Source organism: Nicotiana tabacum, chromosome 3 (genome assembly GCF_000715075.1).
Source record: "Nicotiana tabacum cultivar K326 chromosome 3, ASM71507v2, whole genome shotgun sequence".
NCBI classification, from domain to species: domain Eukaryota; kingdom Viridiplantae; phylum Streptophyta; class Magnoliopsida; order Solanales; family Solanaceae; genus Nicotiana; species Nicotiana tabacum.
The window spans coordinates 93,110,225-93,131,529 of record NC_134082.1 but is presented as its reverse complement, the minus strand read 5'-3'; the positions used below and the strand labels follow the sequence as shown (position 1 = coordinate 93,131,529).

General features: G+C 38.7%; 1 protein-coding gene across 2 annotated transcripts; it reads left to right on the top strand.

Annotated features, from left to right (window-relative positions):
* The first annotated feature begins 14,344 nt into the window (after positions 1 to 14,344).
* LOC107815797 (carbonic anhydrase, chloroplastic-like) lies at positions 14,345 to 18,500 on the top strand. 2 transcript variants are annotated; one of them, XM_016641429.2, is made up of 8 exons: positions 14,345 to 14,457; positions 16,437 to 16,500; positions 16,984 to 17,124; positions 17,263 to 17,311; positions 17,395 to 17,511; positions 17,613 to 17,752; positions 17,872 to 17,977; positions 18,075 to 18,500. In XM_016641429.2, exons 2-8 carry the CDS (start codon positions 16,448 to 16,450, stop codon positions 18,237 to 18,239), a joined length of 771 nt encoding a protein of 256 aa, XP_016496915.1. In that variant the 5' UTR covers positions 14,345 to 14,457; positions 16,437 to 16,447; the 3' UTR covers positions 18,240 to 18,500. The 2 variants fall into 2 exon arrangements, with proteins under 2 accessions (XP_016496915.1, XP_075105751.1); XM_075249650.1 differs by lacking the exon at positions 14,345 to 14,457 and having other exon boundaries at positions 16,269 to 16,500.
* Positions 18,501 to 21,305: the final 2,805 nt, after the last annotated feature.

Below are 21,305 nucleotides of genomic sequence, written 5' to 3'. Positions count from 1 at the left end.
TTTTTCCAAAATTTGTTACTCATTCTTGTTCTTTTCTTTCTTTCGTTTTCCCCACTTTCCCCAGAGGATATTCTTTTTTCTTTCTTTTCTTTTTGTTATTTTCCAACTTACCTATGTTATTCCCTCCTGTTTCTTTATTTTCTATTTTTTTTCTTCGAAATTTGATATTCCCTTTTACTGAAGATTTAGATTATATATGTTCTAGCAAATTAAGTATAAAGAAATTTTATCTATTGTAATATATCACTTATGTCTTTAGAGGTCGTAAATCAATCGCTTGTTATATACATATAATTACAGGTAATTGACTTCTAGAGAGAGAAAAAGTATTTTCATATTTGTTGTATAGTTAACCATTAAACTCATAAAGAAATCATTATCATCCAATATCTCTTGTCTAACACCCTATCTCATCCTGTACGACTCTCAAACCTTAGCTTACCGATTCTTGAATTACATATTCAACATCTTGCATCCATGAGTTGTCTCAAGCTCGTCGTCATGGTGTACCCATCTTTTTGAAATCCTTGATCCGCTTCTGCAGTAGTACATGCTAAACAACTAAACAAATATCACAAATAACACTACAACTCCTGAAAATTTCAAGAAGATTTCAACCAGCTACGAACCGCGTCAGAATGTGATACTTCTACCGACACAAAACCACTGGTAGCAATATATAGCTTGTCTCTCATCTACCATTCTCCATTTATCTGTTCTTGTTGTCAGATTTTTCTATTTATCTGTTCTCGTTTTCAGATTTTCCTATCTTGTTGTCGATCAATTTTCAGTAGTATTTCAGCAGCTGTTTTCACATTTGGCTTGTATTAAATACACAGTAGATGTCCATAAGATGTACGTAGGAGGATATTAGATGTCCATAAGTTCACAAACTGTAGAGATTGAGGTCTATCAAATCTTACAATTTCTTTTTTGGAAAGGCTAGACAACACATTCCTCTCGTACATGTATTTCGCTATTAGTTACTTTTATTATTGTAGGGGTACATTAAGGTGGCTTTGATTAACCAAAAAAAAAAAAAATTCTTAGACCACTATTCCTTGAAAGTTGCATCAGTTTATAAGCACATAATACAAATACTTCAACCAAATCTAAAATTTTCTAAATCAAGTATAGTTGGCAGCTCATTTATTTCAAGCACAGAAATTAAAAAGGAAATTGTATTTGAAATCAATTAAATAAATAAGTTTTATGCAATTCTAATTGCTGAGTTTGAATAGCAAATATGTTAAATCGACCGTTAAAATTGAATATATAAAATTGACAAGTTAGATCATAGCAGAATAAATTCACTAAATATAAAAAAAGGTAACAGAATAAATTCACTAAATAAAAAATATAGCAGAATAAATTCACTAAATAAAGAATAATTTTTATATATAAATATATTCTAAGTTTAAGTTCAACCTATATCATTAAGTTAATAATTAAAATTATAAATTCATGAAAGAAAGCAAATACAATATGATAATAGGTGAATTTAACTTTATTCAGACCCTAAATAACCGCCTTCTGGCATAGTTTTGATAATAAAAGTGATAACAAAATGCTCTTATTAGTGCTTTTAATGATTTGCAGGTTATATATGACTAAGGAAGTTTAGGGAGCACTTTTGGAGTGAAAAATGAAGAAAGAAAGGCCAACCATGAAATATCCCAAGTGAACCACGCAAAAACAGGCTGAAGAATCAGAAAACTGAGTCTACCGCGGTTCCACCGCGACCGCGGTAGAACCGCGGTGAAGGATGTTCGCGGATAGAAGGAAGATCAGAGGCCATGTTTGGCCGCGGTTCTACCGCGACCGCGGCAGAACCGCGGCAAGAGGCGGAAAGTTCAGGGACTAAAGTGCAAAACACGGGATTTTAAGCCCAAAACCCTATTTTAAACACTAGACTCCGCCCAAGAGAGGCATGTATTGATTTTTAGAGTTTCTTAGCAAGAAAAACCATTGTGAGAGATCACCCAAAAACATCTTTCTTCTTTTCTTTGATTTTTATTGCTAGATTATGATGAATATTATCTTATCTTGTTTACCCATAGTTATGAGTAGCTAAATCCCTTGTCTAAGGTTTTGATGGAACCTATTGGGGGATGAACTTCTGGTTTATGTGAATACAAATTGCTAGTTTCAATCTTTATTTATTCAACTATGTTCTTGTTGTAGTTAATTGACAGGATCCTCAATTAGCTGTGCCTATTTAGTGTGCATAACTCGGGAGAGAGTGCATATTTAGGTTATTGTTGAATAACACCACTCCTAAAGTATAAGAGGAATCTATAACTGCGGGTTTAAAGGCGGGATTAGGAATAACGAAGCCTTGGGTGCAATCTTAAGTGAACTGTGTTAATTAAAGCTAGCTAGTGTATCTCAAGAGAGTGCGATAGTATATTACTGTGATTACTCGGGAGAGATTTACGGTAAGAAAAGTGTTCATGATTGATAGAGGTGTGTTGGTAAATTTGTATGACGCATAAACAGAAGGGATTCCATCAATAGGGGAAATCTTTACCTTAGCTTTTTCTCATCATTGTTTACAACCTTAGCATTTTAGTTTACAGCTGTTTAATTTACTTGCAATTTTAGTTACTATAGAAACCATCAACTTGTGATTAAAACATTTGGGAAGCTGGTTCTGAAGAGTTTAGTGGGTCTAAAGATAGTGATTGATAGGTTAACTCTCTGTGGATTCGACCCTCGGCGTAATACTCGGGTTATATTTGCAACGTCCGCATTGCCCTTTTTATAAGGCATAGTTGGGCGTGATCAAATTTTGGCGCCGTTGCCGGGGAGTTAACGGAATTATCAATTACCATTGCTAGAAATACAAAAATTCTTCGCGTAGGCAGTTTCTCTACACCCAATTTTTGATTGAAATTTTTGACGGTTGTTGAGTTGGTTGCACAGGTGTATGCCTAGAAACTCTACGAGGACTGGAGAACTACTTGAAGGACTCGCAGACCCTGAGAAAATATTTAAGGCATTTAACTGTGCCAACAGAAGACTTCAACCACCTCAACAAAAAGACAAATTCGAAACTGACATGGGAGACGCAATCGACCCTAACGGAAACGGCAGGCATGAGCAAATCAACTTGAATGTCAGAGATGCAGCACCTTTGGTGCCCGAGGGTGCACTGTATGACTGGGCACAACCCACAGCTGACAATTTAGCTACTGCCATAGTTGTGCCTGCAATACAAGCTGAGTCGTTCTAGATCACAAATAATATGCTGCACTTATTTCAAAACAAGGGACTTTTTTCTGGGACACAACTTGAAGATCCTCAGCAACACTTGAAGAACTTCCTGTCGATCTGCAAGACCCAAAGGCAGCCCAATGTCACTCCAGAGGCTATCAGGTTATTATTGTTCCCATTCTCGGTGACAGGAGCTGCACAGGTTTGGCTAAACTCACTCCCCAAAAATTCTATAGCAACGTGGGATGAGTTAGTCAAGCAGTTTCATAACAAGTTTCATCCACCCAACAAAACTGCCCAACAAATTGATGAGATCGTGAGCTTCAAGCAGAAACCAATGGAGACACTGCATGAAACATGGAGCAGGTTCAAAGGAATGTTGGTTATCTGTCCACATCATGGTATTTCAGAACAGATGTTGGGACAACGATTTTATATAGGACTGTCGGATGGCTTGAAGAATATTGTGGATGCTTCAGCTGGTAGGGCATTCTTGAGCAAGACATGGAGAGAAGGTCAGAGTTTACTTGATAAAATGGCACAGAATTCGGGATGGACATCCAGGAATGCACCCATCCCTCTAGTAGTACACTCAGTGCCCCTTGATCCTTCGAACACTATGGCTGAAAATATGGCGACCCTCCTGACACAAATGAGCATCCTCACCAAAAAAGTGGAGGAATCAGGACAGAAGCAGCAGGTACACATAGTAGACACTACCAATGGGGGCTTGTGCACATCTTGCATTAGTCAACCAGTTGGTAATCCTTGGAATACAGAGCTTGATCATCATCATCAGCACCCTGAAAATATGAACTATGTAGCTAACTATGGGGGTCAGAGACAGGGAAATCAGAACTGGGGTCAGCAAACTCAACAACAATACAGACCACCTCCGCCACAATATAACGCCGGAAACATGGGAGGTATGAGACCCCCCAACAACATGGCTCTGTATCCTAGATCCCAGGGGTACAACAATCAGCAGCAGGGGTACCACCCGCCTCAGCAGCAGCATGGTGGAAGACAGGACGATGGGTTTGCAAGACTGGAAGCAAAGATGCAGCAGGTTATTGGGTCCACTGCGAAGATAAATGAGAGAGTAGATGCACATGACGCAGCTATCAAAAATATTGAAGTGCAGGTGGGACAAATTTCAATGTCTCTGAATAATCGTCCTCAAGGAACGCTACCTGCAGATACCCAAATCAATCCTAAAGATCAGGGCCCGAAACAGCTGATGGCGGTGAGTCTCCGTAATGGAAGGGATCTCGATGAAGAGCAGGAGAGAGTTCGTGACAATATACAGGCTGAGACACTTATTCAAGTACCCATTGAGCTGGATGAATCCATAAGGCTGACAGAAGTGACAGTCCAGCCTGCTCAGGAAGAAAAGAATACTCAGCAGGAGAACGAGAAAGTTGCTGAAGTAGATGAAAAGCCAGTAGTAGAGATAGTAGCTGAGAAAGAAAAGTCCCAAGTGATTGGGAAGAAAAGACCTCTTGCACCATTTCCGCAGAGGTTGGCTAAACACCAAAAGGAGGAGCAATACAAAAAGTTCTTTGAGATGCTCAAGCAAATTCAGGTAAATATTCCATTGATCGAAGCTTTAAAGGAGATGCCTGGATACGCAAAAATGATGAAAGACTTAATGTCCCGAAAATTTGACTTCCAAGACTTGGCTACGGTGACACTTACTCAGACGTGCAGTGCAGTGGTAACTAGACCTGTTGCTGAAAAGCTCTCAGATCCCGGGAGTTTTACTATTCCATGTACTATTGGAAACTTTGCTTTTGCGAAAGCACTCTGTGATTTAGGGGTCAGCATTAATCTTATGCCCCTGGTCATTTACAAGAGGTTGGGCATTGGGAGAGCTAGACCCACCTCTATGTTGTTGCAGCTAGCTGACAGGACTGTGAAGCGTCCATTTGGGATCCTTGATGATGTACTTATTCAGGTGGGGAAGTTCGTGTTCCCTGCTGACTTTGTGATATTGGATTGCAAAGTAGATGAAGAAATTCCTATCATCTTAGGAAGACCATTCTTAGCCACAGGGAGAGCTCTTATTGATTGTGATACCGGAGAGCTTAAGATGAGGCTCAATGACGAAGAGATTATATTCAATGTGCAGAAATCTATGAGGCGCCCAAGTGAGTTCGCAAGTTGCTCTCTTATTGATGTCGTGGATGTAATCGTTCAGTCTGATGATGAAGTGTTGGCGATTGAGGATCCCCTCGCTGCATGTTTGATGAATTTGGAGGAAGTGAACGGTGAGGACTTCGCAGAATGGGTGTTGACATTAGAAGGTAGAGGGTTTTGGGAAAGAAATCTAGAGTTTGAGCCCCTACACTTAGAAAAGAGGGAGACTCCTCCAGCTAAGCCATCCATTGAAGAACCACCGAAGCTGGAACTAAAGCCATTGCCAGGCCACCTCAGGTATGAATTTCTGGGGCCTAACTCCACTCTACCTGTTATTATCTCATCTGGTTTGTTAGATGTGCAGGTTCAACAACTTCTACAGGTATTGAAGGAATGCAAAACTGTCATTGGGTGGACCATGGCAGATATCAAGGGGATCAGCCCCGCGTACTGCATGCATAAGATTCTGCTGGAAGAGGGGCACAAACCTTCCAGGGAACATCAGAGGAGGCTGAACCCGAATATGAAGGAGGTGGTGAAGAAGGAGGTGATAAAGTGGCTAGATGTGGGAATTATTTTCACAATCTCTGACAGCAGCTGGGTTAGCCCAGTTCAATGTGTGCCTAAGAAGGGTGGCATGACAGTTGTGAAGAATGACAACAATGAACTAATCTCAACGAGAACCGTCACAGGCTGGAGAATTTGCATGGATTATCGAAAGTTGAATCTAGCCACCCGGAAAGACCACTTCCCACTTCCTTTCATTGATCAAATGCTGGATAGATTAGCAGGGAGGTCACACTTTTGTTTTCTGGACGGGTACTCAGGGTACAATCATATTTCCATTGCACCTGAGGATCGAGAGAAGACCTCTTTCACATGCCCTTATGGCATCTATGCCTTTAGGATGATGCCCTTTGGCCTATGCAATGCACCTGCCACATTCCAACGGTGCATGATGGACATATTCACTGACATGGTTGAGGATATAATGGAGGTGTTCATGGATGACTTCTCAGTGGTGGGGAATTCATTTGATGAGTGCCTGGTGAATCTGACGCGTGTGCTGAAAAGGTGCATCGAGACAAATCTGGTGCTGAATTGGGAAAAGTGCCATTTCATGGTACAAGAAGGCATAGTTCTGAGGCACCGGGTGTCAAGCAAGGGAATAGAGGTAGATCGAGCAAAGGTTGATGTAATAGCAAAGCTGCCTCCACCAACTTCGGTCAAAGCAATCAGGAGTTTCCTTGGACATGTCGGTTTTTATCGGCGGTTCATAAAAGACTTCTCCAAAATCGCCAATCCTCTCTGTAAGTTATTAGAGAAAGATCACCCGTTTGTATTTTCTGATGATTACAGGGTATCGTTTGAGAAGCTGAAGCAGAGGCTGGTCACAACACCCATCATTGTTGCCCCTAACTGGGAGCAACCGTTCGAACTAATGTGTGACACTAGTGACTACGCAGTGGGGGCAGTGCTGGGCCAGCGAAAAGATAAATTGATGCACCCAATCTACTATGCTAGTAGAACGCTGAGTGGAGCCCAGTTGAACTATACAGTGATTGAAAAGGAAATGCTAGCTGTGGTGTTCGCATTCGACAAGTTCTGGTCCTACTTGATAGGATCAAAGGTAATTGTATACATTGACCATGCTGCTCTCAGATACTTAATAGAAAAGAAAGACTCTAAGCCACGCCTGATTCGTTGGGTGCTGCTTCTGCAAGAGTTTTATCTTGAAATACGTGACCGCAAGGGCACTGAGAATCAAGTCACTGATCACCTATCACGACTGGAGGGATCTGAAAATGCAATTGAAGTTGAGGAAATTCTGGAAACTTTTCCAGACGAGCAACTGCTCGCCACCACTCATCAGGAAGCGCCATGGTATGCGGACTTGGCCAATTACCTAGCCAGTGGTATAGTCCCTCACGACCTTTCATCGGTCCAGAGGAAACGATTTTTTTGTGAAAGCCGCTTGTACTATTGGGATGAGCCCTATATCTTTAGAATATGCCTGGATAACACAATCTGGAGATGCGTCTCCGAGATAGAACAATCTTCTATTTTGCAGGCTTGTCATGCATCGGCTTATGGTGGACACTTTGGAGGGATCAGGACAGCAGCGAAGGTGCTAGAGGCCGGATTTTTCTGGCCGACTGTATTTAAAGATGCGCACTCATGGGTGAAAGGTTGTAATGAATGTCAACGCACCGGGAACATTTCCCGGCGCCACGAAATGCCCATGAACCCAATTCAGGAGATAGAAGTGTTCGACGTCTGGGGGATTGATTTCATGGGTCCCTTCGTCAGCTCCTATGGCAATAAATACATCCTTGTTGCTGTAGACTATGTGTCCAAGTGGGTGGAAGCTGTAGCATTGCCCACAAATGATGCAAAAGTGGTGGTGGGATTTCTAAAGAAGAACATATTCACCCGCTTTGGGATACCACGGGCGATTATTAGCGACGGAGGCACTCACTTCTGCAATAGAGCCTTCGAGAAGTTGCTTATGAAATACGATGTGCGCCACAAGGTAGCTACTCCTTACCACCCATAGACTAGTGGACAGGTTGAGGTATCCAACAGGGAAATCAAGAGTGTGTTAACAAAAACTGTAAACACCACAAGAACTGATTGGGCAAGGAAGCTAGATGATGCACTCTGGGCTTACAGAACAGCTTTCAAGACACCAATTGGTATGTCACCATACAAGTTAGTGTTTGGGAAGACATGTCACCTACCTTTAGAACTTGAGCATAAAGCGTGGTGGGCACTAAAGCAACTAAACTTAGATATGGAAGCTGCGGGCACATCAAGAGTCACAGAATTGCATGAGCTCGAGGAATTCAGGTATCTTGCTTTTGAGAGTACAAGGCTGTACAAAGAGAGAATGAAGAAACTACACGATCAAAACATTGTCGAGCGAAATTTCAAACCTGGGGACATGGTATTGCTATACAACTCAAGACTAAGGTTGTTCCCGGGCAAGCTGAAGTCACGATGGTCGGGACCATTTCGAGTAGTTGAAGTTTTCCCGTCAGGAGCGGTTGAAGTTGCCACTGAGAATGATTCTCGTACATTTAGGGTCAATGGTCAGAGATTGAAGTTGTATGTGGGTATGAGCGAGCTTAAGGAAGGGTCTGAACTACACTTGACTGAACCACAGAGGTCGAGCGAGCCTTAAATGCGCTCATCCTGCGTCGTGCCGCGACGTTAAATCAGGCGCTCCGTGGGAGGCAACTCACGAAATTGTTGTAAGCATAACATAAACATAAAAAAAATCTAATCTTTTGGGAATAGTTGTTGTTAGGCACCATGTGGGCCATAATTTTGGAGTTGTTGTGATATTGCGGAGCGGGTTATACCCACCCCTAATTGGGGATTGTTGTACTCGAGGATAGGGGGTGTTGTTTATGTTTGGAAAGATATGCACGGGAGTAAGTGTGGGGTCGTGTTGGCAGAATGTGGTAAGTAGTTCTGTTGTGAAGCCTATGGAGGTTATGACCTTCACTACCCCGCTTGTGCGGTTGGTTGTCATGAAAAATTATATGGGGGCATTGTTTTGGTGCCATACGGTGGCGATGTCTGCGTACCCATCTGACTGGCACTAATTACGATGAAGTTGAATTTTTTTTATGACTCCCTGCAGGTACTATGGCACGTAAAAGGTAAAGGAGAGGGGCGGGCACATCCCTCCAGCTGACATTTGACGAGTCCCGGTTTGAATCGGAACGAGCTGAGGATGATTTTAATGCGAAGGCTGGAAAGAACTTCATTCACGAGATTCAAATTGACCGGGCAGCCCTCCGCGTGGAACAGGAGGACATGTATGAAGAAATTCGGAGGAGGGAAATGGAATTCCTCTTTGATCCGCCCGGCCCGGTGAACCGGATGATTGTTAGGGAGTTTTACGCGAACTGCCCTGCACATATGCTGTGGGAGGTGATTGTGCGAGGCATAGTGGTAGATGCCTCTATTGTGACTGTCCAACAGGTATTGCAGCTGCCCCAGTTCATGGGCGACGTTGATTTCTACCATGACAGACCATGTGTCACGTGGGAGGCTCTGACGGATGTACTTTGTGCTGGGGGGCACCCCACCTGGATCAAAGACCAAAGCACCCTGAATTCCAATTCTTTCACGCATTTGGCTAAGTGTTGGTTGACTGTCATCTGCAGCCGGTTCATGCCATCCAGCAACACCACTGATGTGAACTTCAACAGAGCATTATTGACATGGTGTTTCGTGACGAAGAAGGACTTTGATGCAGCCCGGGTAATTAGTGACGAAATGGTCCTGCGGGGACCACTGCTGTCAAAGGGGTTTTACTTCCCTTCCTTGGTGACTGCATTGTGCTTGCGGAGGGGGGTCCCCACAGGTCCTGCCGATGGAGAGTTGGCACCTGAAGCACCATTCCGCGCTTCACGCATCAGAGTGGGCAGGGGTACACGTGCTACAGTTGTGATAGATGATGAGGATGCTGACCCATTTCCGAGTTCACCGTCCAGGAGATCGACTGATAGTGCGGGACCCTCTCGGCGCCCCCATACTGGGGAAGGCTTCGCCAGATCTCAGTCTACCAGGCCTATGTTGCGTTCCATGTAGGAAGAGGTCGCGGATCTCCGCGCCTCAGTGGATGGCCTACACACACGAATGGATGCAATGTCTCAGAGGCAGGCCCGCTCTGAGAACAAGTTCATGGCCTGGTTCCGTGCTCTGGGGAGAGCTTGCCATGTGGATCCCCACACCGTCTCCGACTCTGATTGAGTCTCAGGGAAGTCTTCTTACCCTTCTGCTCTTTACTTTCTTGATATGACATGAGGACATGCCATTATTTTTAAGTGTGGGGTGGGAGACTTGCTCTAGTTATATGTGTACTGTACATAGGCATTGTGTAATGCTCTAGTTAGGTAGTGTAGCAAGTCCCCCTTAGTTTTTCTTTTGGCCACGGTTCTTTTTCAAGGGTTTTGCTTGAACCGGGTTAGGTAGATTTTCCGTTTGTAGTTAGAACTGAGATAGGTAAAGGCTAGAATTCTACCCGTGATGCACACACCTGCAAACAACTAAAACGAACTTGAGAGTGTGAAGTCTGGGCTCAGTTGTGGACTTATAAATCTATGCCTTAATATTGCACATCTTGCCTTGTTCGAACGCTTGTATGAGTGTGTTGATAAACTGATTCAGAATGAGTTATGTGCCATGTGTGTGTGAGGTTTGTTGTATTCTGTGCATTGCATTTGATGCCTAGAACTTGCCCCGTGTGTTTGCAAAGCGAAATAGTAGTTTTGTTCAGTCTTGGATGTGATATAGGCATTTTCTTTGTTGAGCCAGATATCTATATTTTACCCGCCTAATTGTTATGTATCGTAGTTAACCCCTTTGAGCCTGTAATCCTGTTTCTTTGGCAACCACATTACAAGCCTTACCCATTTGTTTGAATTAACCATCTTTTGAACCTTTTCACCTCTCATGAGCACTTGAATTGTTATGAACTTTATAAAAGTTAAAGTGTGGGGTGATTGGTTTGGCTTTTGAGTGAAACTAATGAAATAAGGAGAAAGGTGCACTATTTCTTAAAAAAAAATGTAAGAGCCACTTGAATTGAAAAAGAAAGAAAAAAAAAGAGTTGTATTGTTGTGAAGAATATTTCTTGTGGCGGTGACTTTTGATGTAATTGTGCTTAAAGAAGTATGGAGTTAATATACATTGATATGAAGGTGGAGTTTTGGTTTGACATAAGTGTGGTTTTAAATATTAAAGTGTATGTATTAAAGTGCTTGGGGAGGTGTAGTCACTCTTATATCTAAATGTATCCTAACCGTCCCTCAGCCTACATTACAACCAAATAAAGTCCTAATTGATCCTAGAATGAATGAGCTCCATTAGTAGAGTAGTACACTACGGGCAAGCTTATGGTGCATCTTTTGTGGCATATGAATGTTATTTTTGAGAGTGAGTGAATTCTTGATATCTTCGATTCCTTGTGTTTAAATTTTATGCATGTGGAAATGCTCTCAGATTTTTTTTATGTGAGGGAATGTGACTCAGGAAGAAAAAGTAAGTCTTCACCTCTGTTAGAGTAACTAGAGTGAGCGCAAGTGTGTCATGGCAGTAGAGTCTGCAACTGGGGTGTGACCGGCACATTTCTTAGGCTGTTCTGTCAAAATGGAAGGTGTGACATACATGGGTAATGCGTCAAATGGGTAGGCCTAGAAGTGTGGTTTAGCTTGCTCAAGGACGAGCAAAGGTTTAAGTGTGGGGTGTTGATAATAGGTGAATTTAACTTTATTCAGACCCTAAATAACCGCCTTCTGGCATAGTTTTGATAATAAAAGTGATAACAAAATGCTCTTATTAGTGCTTTTAATGATTTGCAGGTTATATATGACTAAGGAAGGTTAGGGAGCACTTTTGGAGTGAAAAATGAAGAAAGAAAGGCCAACCATGAAATATCCCAAGTGAACCACGCAAAAACAGGCTGAAGAATCATAAAACTGAGTCTACCGCGGTTCCACCGCGACCGCGGTAGAACCGCGGTGAAGGATGTTCGCGGATAGAAGGAAGATCAGAGACCATGTTTGGCCGCGGTTCTACCGCGACCGCGGAAGAACCGCGGCAAGAGGCGGAAAGTTCAGGGACTAAAGTGCAAAACACGGGATTTTAAGCCCAAAACCCTATTTTAAACACTAGACTCCGCCCAAGAGAGGCATGTATTGATTTTTAGAGTTTCTTAGCAAGAAAAACCATTGTGAGAGATCACCCAAAAACATCTTTCTTCTTTTCTTTGATTTTTATTGCTAGATTATGATGAATATTATCTTATCTTGTTTACCCATAGTTATGAGTAGCTAAATCCCTTGTCTAAGGTTTTGATGGAACCTATTGGGGGATGAACTTCTGGTTTATGTGAATACAAATTGCTAGTTTCAATCTTTATTTATTCAACTATGTTCTTGTTGTAGTTAATTGACAGGATCCTCAATTAGCTGTGCCTATTTAGTGTGCATAACTCGGGAGAGAGTGCATATTTAGGTTATTGTTGAATAACACCACTCCTAAAGTATAAGAGGAATCTATAACTGCGGGTTTAAAGGCGGGATTAGGGATAACGAAGCCTTGGGTGCAATCTTAAGTGAACTGTGTTAATTAAAGCTAGCTAGTGTATCTCGGGAGAGTGAAATAGTATATTACTGTGATTACTCGGGAGAGATTTACGGTAAGAAAAGTGTTCATGATTGATAGAGGTGTGTTGGTAAATTTGTATGACGCATAAACAGAAGGGATTCCATCAATAGGAGAAATCTTTACCTTAGCTTTTTCTCATCATTGTTTACAACCTTAGCATTTTAGTTTACAGCTGTTTAATTTACTTGCAATTTTAATTACTATAGAAACCATCAACTTGTGATTCAAACATTTGGGAAGCTGGTTCTGAAGAGTTTAGTGGGTCTAAAGATAGTGATTGATAGGTTAACTCTCTGTGGATTCGACCCTGGGCGTAATACTCGGATTATATTTGCAACGTCCGCATTGCCCTTTTTATAAGGCATAGTTGGGCGTGATCACAATACTACATTTTGCATTTAAGTAGTTTGTAATGCTTCCAAATAGTAGTACAATTATTTGGGCGCCAACTCATTCAATATGAAGGAAGGTGAATACCTTTATTTTTTCTAATAAAATTAATATTATGTAAATAAAAGTTATTGTAAAATTTTACATTAATTTTGCAATTTTAAAATTAGTTTCTAATTTAACTTTTACGATATTATTTCTAAACTGTTAACCCTTATATTATCATGAGTTTATTTATTTTTAAATACTAACATTTAAGCTAATTACTAATTTAGTTATTAATTTAATTTATATTTGTTATAGTAGAATATATATTATGTAAAAAACCGACAATTTACAATATTTTAATTTAGTTACTTCTTGAGTTGTAAGTGATATGTCTATTTGCATTACTAGCGTTTGAATCTGATTTGACTATCGTGCAAAACTAAGAAATGATGGAAACTTCTTTTAATATTCCGTCTAAAAATATTTCTTACACTCACTTATTATATATAGTTATTTTTAATATCTTATGCGAAATTTAAATATAATAACTATATCTAAAAATTTAATTAAACTTATTGAATTGCCGATTGGTATTTAATGTTCAATCTCGAGAAAGTTGGCTCATTAAGCATATTCAAATAGTAGATATTCAATAGCTAAGCAGTTAAATATTTTAAAAAATTTCCTTTAGTACTTGAGAATATTGATTAAAATTAAAATTATTTACAGGGTATATTTTGGGAAAATACCAATTAAAATAGTACTATGTTGGGCCCGTGCGACAGCACGGGCTTTACTTCCGCTAGTATATATATATCTTTTTGAACCCAAAAAGAAAAGAAAAAAAACAATGAGGATGTCTGTGCATTTATAAGTGACGCAGACTGAAAGACCTTTCTCCACGCAGACCAAATTAACTTGACTTTATTGGCTAGGCATAAAACTTACAATGAATTTAAATTTTATACACCGAAAATTATATATATAATGAGGTCAGTACTTATAAACTATAATATTCATTGGTTATCTGGTAAATTGGTAACTAACGTGCTAACACATATTTAAATTCACTAATATATCACAAAAAAAAATTCCACTTTAAATTAATAAATCTTTAAATCCACTTACATTAGTAGCTAATTAAGATATGGTGATCACTAAAAGGTTACTATAATTAGGGCGGTTCGACCCAGCGCATGTTTCACAAATAAAATGACTAAGGCGAGTTATGTCATCTAGATCGAATGGATTGAAATTCTTATTTGTCCAGCAATCGTTTTCAACAGTTTTATTGTTTGGCTTATATGTAATATACCTAAAACGTAAGATAAAAAGATGATAATGACTTGTATGCAAAAACAAAGAAAGATGATAGGACACGGCAACTAGTTTTACTAGTTACTAGCTAATTGAAAGTATAAATTGCAGGCTAAAGAAACCCAAATTTCCCACCCACATTTCTTCTCCCTTCTGTTTTTGCGAGACTTAATAACTCTTCAGCTTCTTTTCCGCCGCTGCTCCCATCATCACCCCACTTTGGTATAAATATACCTTCTCACCTATTCTTAATTATCTTCTTTCTTTTTGTCTTGATCGGTATATATAGCTTATATTAGAGTTTACATTGTGTATACCGTAAAGTTGTTGCCATGTGACCAGAAGGTTACGGATTCAAGTCGTGAAAACAGCGTCTTGCAGAAATGCAGGGTAAAGCTGTGTACAATAGACCCCTTGTGGTCCGACCCTTCCCCGGACACCGCGCATAGCGCGAACTAAGTGCACTGTGCTGCCCTTTTTATTGTGTATACCGTTGAATTTTTACATCATCAAGTCATTTTTATATGTTATAGCATATTAACTTATTTTAATTTTAAGATTATTACAAATTCCACATTTTAAGCTTACCTATATATATTCGTTGGTCGATATGATACAATATAAAAATTATTTACATTGAGAAATATAGTTTGATTAAAATTATAGGCGACTAGATTTTACAACCTATTTCTTCCGAGTATAATCAATTCTATGCAAAAATTTAAATACTTACATATTTATATAACTTAATTAGATTATTTTAATATTTTTTTATCCAGCCAAGTAAATCTTATTAACAATGCGTTGCTAGCATACGTGACTCTCTTATCATTAATTCTTCTTTAACCTTGTTATCATTAATCTCCAAAATTAAGTTAGTTGTTATCTCGAATGCACGTGAAGAACTTAGAGAATAAAAACGAGAGAAAAAGGAAGCGATTTTCTTCTTAAGTGCTCTTCAATTCTTTCATGTGGATGTAGTAGCTCTGAATAAACTTGAAAATCAACCAACATGGACATGTCAAAAGTTCTTGCCAAACGAGTAATAGGGCCTTCTTTTAGCCTTTTAATGTTATGTGAATGGGGTTTTAATTTGACTTATTGTATGAAAAATTAATGAATCCATAAAATAACCTCGTACACTAGCCAATCCTGCAAATGTGATGACTACCACACAATTTATATTATGTAATACTTTGTGCTATTCATAACGTCTTTCTTGGCTTGTAACTTTCTTCGTGCTAAACATGTACACCTTAGGGATTATCCAGTGTTTTAAACGGCGTATTCGGAGCGAGCCCCAGGGCTCAAAAATGGTCCGAGGCAAAAGTTTCAAGAGGCATACGCCCAGCAATTCGGGGCGTACGCTCGGACGTTGAGGCGAGTTTTTGTAGTGAGGCATAAGCCAAATAAACTTTTTCAAATTAAAATAAATTTTCTGAATAAGTCCTTAATATAATATCTAAATTCTCAAAAGTTAGATTGTAATTACTCAAAGTCAAGACCTTTTTTTTATATTATTGCTAGACGCCCTAATTTGTGGTTTTCTCAATTATTTGTCTTTTCTACTAATCTGCTACTATCTCCCAAAAGAAACCAACAATTAATTTTTTTTTTCAAATACAAAGAAATCTCATTCTCCTCGATCCATAGCAGTAGCTTCAAAGTTCAAATGTTAGTCATTCTTTTTGTTCTGTCATGTAGAAACCTATATTCTTTTCAATTCAAACTACTTGTTCTTATAAGCAACATATAATGGATTGTTTTGACTAGTTTGTTATGGGAATGGAGCACATCTATATATATTTTATATTTATTTATAGTTTTCTTCAATTTTAATGCAATTTTACCTATTTAAAAATATTTATTATAATTATATTATTTTATAAAATATTAAAAATTAAATATTTATGGGTCTAACGCCTCACTGACATATATAAAATGACTCACCTTACACTCGCACCTTTTAAAACATTGGGATTATCATAGTTTCTCTTTTGCTATTTCTGAAATCTATACCGACCTATAATTTTGTTTCTGGACATATTTCAGATAAGCCACTCACCAACTGTTTTAATGTCTATCTCTACCCCCCCCCCCCCCCCAATCTCTACCTTTTGAATCATCATATACAGTCGAATTAGAGAAAGAGAGAGAGAAAAGTATGTTTGCTAAATTCCGATAAAAATGGAAAATTGCAGAGAGAGAAGACATGGCAAAGGGAAATTACGAGAAGGCCATTGTTTCACTCCAGAACCTCCTCAGGTTTGGACCATCGTATTTATAACATTAACTGAAATATGCTTTAAAAAGGAATCGTAAGATACTTTCGTTTTTAAATATTTAGAAAATGAACCAAAGTCGTTCCTTTAATTTTGTTCAAAGTTGTGTTTTAAACTTCTTCGACAAAAACATTTTCAAATATCTAGATGCTTAAACAGTTTTTCATAAAAGTTATTAAAAATTTATTTTATATTTGAATGATAAGTTATTGAAAATTATTTTATATTTGAATGATTATTCTTAGAAAAGATTATATATATATTTACGTAGTTGAACTATATTGTAACATATATGTTTATATAAATTTTGTATTCACTATAGAGTAATAATTACTAAAGAAGTAATAGATGCAGTGTGGTACATAATAGCACTTGCTTAAGAATATACATTTCTTACTTAAGTAGTAATTTAATAAACCAAGAGTATTAATTATGGGTGTTGGATTTGGAAATCATGCAATTGAAGTGAGAATGAAGAACTGGAACCGGTTGTAGCAGAAAGAATTGATGAAATCACAGCTGAGTTACAAACGACAGGCTGCAAATCCTTCGACCCTGTTCAAAGGATCAAGACTGGTTTTTATTATTTCAAAACAGAGATATATGAGTAAAGCCCCTTTGTTCCCTTCTTTTTCTTTTCCCTAACATGTTAAAAATGTGTCTTTAATTTTCATACAATGGTAATTAAATAAAACAATTCCTTGAAATGACAATTCCTAATAAACTAATTTCTTTCATGTATCAGCAAAAACTCAGAACTGTTTGATAAACTCAAGAAAGGACAGGAGCCCAAGGTATACGATCTATATTACATTTTTTTTTACTTTGTAATTTAATTTTCTATAGCTGAAAATAAAAGTATCCAACAATGTAACAGTTTCTGGTGTTTGCTTGCTCTGATTCACGAGTGAGTCCATCCCATGTGCTGAATTTTCAGCCCGGCGAGGCTTTTATGGCTCGAAACATCGCCAACATGGTCCCTCCTTATGACAAGGTCATTTATTAGTTTAAATTTTATACATTAGCTTCTTTTTTCTTTTCTATATTCATTTAGTTAATTTACTGGACTTTTGTGTTGGAATTGGATTGCAACAGATAAAATACTCGGGAGTAGGAGCTATAATAGAATACGCTGTTCTCCATCTTAACATAGAAAATATTTTAGTCATTGGCCATAGTGCCTGTGGAGGTATTAAGGCTCTCATGGAACTCCCAGAAGATGGTTCTGAATCAAAGTATGTATCATTAAGTAACTGAATTTTTACAAATTAACAGAAAGAAAACAACGTTTAACTTAACAATTAATTATGTTATGTTACTAATTCAAGAAATAAATATATATGTGTTGATTTAGTGATTTTATTGAGGATTGGGTGAAAATTGGATTACCTGCCAAGGCCAAAGTGCTAGCTGAACATGGGGATAAAACTTTTGAAGAGCAAGTTAAATGCTGTGAGAAGGTAAAATAGTGTTCTCACATTAATTGTCTTTTTTACTTTTGTTTCTAAATATCAACTAGTAATTTATTACATAATAATGCGATTGAATAAACTACAGGAAGCTGTGAATGTATCACTAGCCAATCTGCTGACATACCCATTTGTGAGCGATGCATTGGTGAATAAGAATTTGGCGTTGAAGGGAGGTTACTATGATTTCATTAATGGAAGGTTTGAGCTCTGGGGACTCAACTTCGGTCTTTCTCATCCTTGTTATATATGAACTCAATATCACCATTTTCGGGCGGGAGAAAATACCTCTTGTTCTTGTCTTTTCTTATTGTATTCGTCATTTATAAGTGCTAGTTTGAATTTTTAATTTAAATAAAAAGAGAGAATGGACAAGGATTCTCCCATCTTATGATAGAAGAAAATAGTTGTGATTTTTATTTGTGATAATAACTCTGCTTTGCGCAGAAAAATAATGTATAATGATAACTTTGTTATACTAGTTCAAAGAGTGTGGTCACAATAATTTTCATTCTGTCTTGGGCTTTATTGGGTAAAAGATAGAGGAATTTTCATAAATCACTATAGCTTAGAACCTAGTAATTATAATTTATCTAATTATTATTTGTAGCTACTATTCAACACTCGTCAAACAACGTTCGCAAATCAACATGCTTTTATAGACAAAATATTTTAATATACACTCATCATGTTAAATAGTTTTTAATTATTCGTGGAATCTAATTGAAGTTTAAATGGCCAAAAATAATTTTAGCTATTCGAAATGAGACAACTTTATTTTTCATTTTGTATTTGGATAAAAGTACAATTAATTATTAGAAATAGGACAGTATTGTCATCCATTTCATTTTGGCTGAATACTAATTGCTCAAAATATTATCTAAAAATAGAACTACGCCGATAAAGCACTTTAAACAATAACATACTTTCATTTCATCATCGTTGGTTAGGGTGTACAAAGGATACTGATAAACCACACCAAACTAACAAATACAGTCAAACAGAAAATAAAACGGGTAATGGATTGGTTTAATTTGGTTTGGCATGTAAAAGAACCCAACTATAATATGTCTGGTTTGAAATTAACTAAAATAGACAATTCGAGACCAAACCAACCCGATATTTGTATGTCACGACCCCAAAACCAACTCGGTCGTGATGACACCTATCGTGAAACTAGGCTAGCCAACTCATTTCCAAAACAAACTACATTTTCATTTAAAACTTGAGAAAAACCATTTTTCAAAAGAAATCCGATAAAGATATAAATCCAGTTTAACAAAGAGGAAAAAAATATAAGCCCGACCTCGGGTGTCACTAAGTCATTATCAAAATACTACAACTGTTCGAAATGAAGCAAGACTAACATAGTCTGAGAATAGCCAACATTATACACTAAGAGGAAGATAAGGAAGGAGAAAGCCAGACAACTACCTCGCTATCTCCAAGGAAAGTCCACAGTTAAAATGATCACCAACCACTACCGTGGCCCGAGATACCTCGATCTGCACACAAGGTGCAAGGGGTAATGTGAGTACACCAACTCAGTAAGTAACGAGTCCAAACTATGGACTAATAGGTAGTGACGAACCAAACCTCAACAGGTAATACAATTAAACTGTATAGAAAAGTAGACATGCTTGCAATTCAAGTAGAAACTCAACAGTAAATAATACAGTCTGAAAAGTACGGAGTATAAAGCTCAAGAAATCTCTATGTACCAATGCAAAGATAGCATGATCAATGTTCCGTGTACCTCCTCTCACAAGTGCTCAACCACTCGGTACTATATATGGCCATCCGGGGCAGGGAAGATCCATCTTGGAATATATACACATCCCTGACCGCAGTTATCCAGTACCGAGGAAGGGCATTCCAGCCCTGTGGAGAAGATCCATCTCCAGGTATAAATACTTCGGACAAGATCTATGTCCAGGGAAGATCCATCCCTCAATATCATCAATTGTGCTCACTGGGGGTGTATTACAGATTCCGAAGGGGCTCCTACAGCTCAAGCACTATAATAATCATCAACATAACCTCTGCGGCGTGCAGGCGGACCCATAACTATCACTCACAATCAGGCTCTCGGCCTCACTCAGTCGTCACTCTCCAGTATTACACACACAGGCTCACAATGTTATGATACTAGCTCGAACAATAATATGAGGTGCCAAATAACAATAATCAATACTAAAGCATGATATAAAATGCATGAAGAGGACTGAATATAGAATACCAATGAAGCTAATAATATGATAGCAAGAAATGACCTCTCGGATCTCAACAAAATCGACGTGAAGCCCGAACAAGATATCTAGTATGTTTTCACAGCATATTTACTTAATCACATGATAGAAACACGAATATCAACAAGAAAAAGTTACTAAGCGGTGCCATGGAGTGATCTAGGCCACAATTCTCACGGTGCACGACCACACGCCCGCCACTTGGCATTTACGTCAACTCAATAGTAATCATAGAACACATAGTTCGGGGTTTTGGACCCTCATAACCAAGTTTGGAAGTTTTACTTACCTCAAGCCAAGCGAAACTCTAGCCCGCGATGCCCTTGCCTCTCGATTTGGCCTCCAAATGCCCCGAATCTAGCCACAATAAGTATATTATCATCAATATACGCTAAAGAAATTAAACCCATACAAAAATTACAAAATTAACTCAAAAATTCCGAAATTGGCCAAACCCGACCCCTGGGCCCACGTTACGGAATTCGGTAAAAATCTCATCACTAGAATCCTTATCCTTCCATGAGTCTATACATACAAAGAACATCGAAATCGGACCCTAAATGGCCCCTCGAATCCCCACCGGAAACTCTCCAATACCAAGCCCTAATTCTCCAATTTTAACCCTTAATTTCCAATAATTTCAAGTCTAATAAGTAAGATAATGCCATAGAATTGAGTATTGGGTTCAAAAATCTTACCTCCAAGCGTTATCCATTGAGTCCCTCTTCAAATCCTCTCAAAACGTTCTCAAACCATCTCAAAAACGGTGGAACAAAGTTGAAATTTGCGAAGGTAGGTTTATATAGTTTCTGCCCAGGCATTTCCGCACCTGCAGATAAATTATCGCATCTGCGGTCCGCACCTGCGGACAAATCTCCGCTTCTGTAGATATCCACTTAAAAGACCTCATTCGCACCTAGGGTCAATCCACCGCACCTGCGGGCTCGCAGGTGCACCTCAACTCCCGCTTCTGCGCTGCCCAACCGCTTCTGCGGCCTTTCCTCACTTCTGTGGTCATCGCATCTGCAGTCCCCTAACCGCAGGTGCAGTTATGATAGAACTAGCAGCTT

Bases quoted from the DNA above. Each gene is read 5' to 3' on its own strand.
- LOC107815797 (XM_016641429.2), top strand. From the start codon at position 16,448: ATGGCAAAGGGAAATTACGAGAAGGCCATTGTTTCACTCCAGAACCTC. The intron at 16,501-16,983 runs GTTTGGACCATC...ATGCAATTGAAG, and splicing joins TCACTCCAGAACCTCCTCAG to TGAGAATGAAGAACTGGAAC. The intron at 17,512-17,612 runs GTCATTTATTAG...GGATTGCAACAG, and splicing joins TGGTCCCTCCTTATGACAAG to ATAAAATACTCGGGAGTAGG.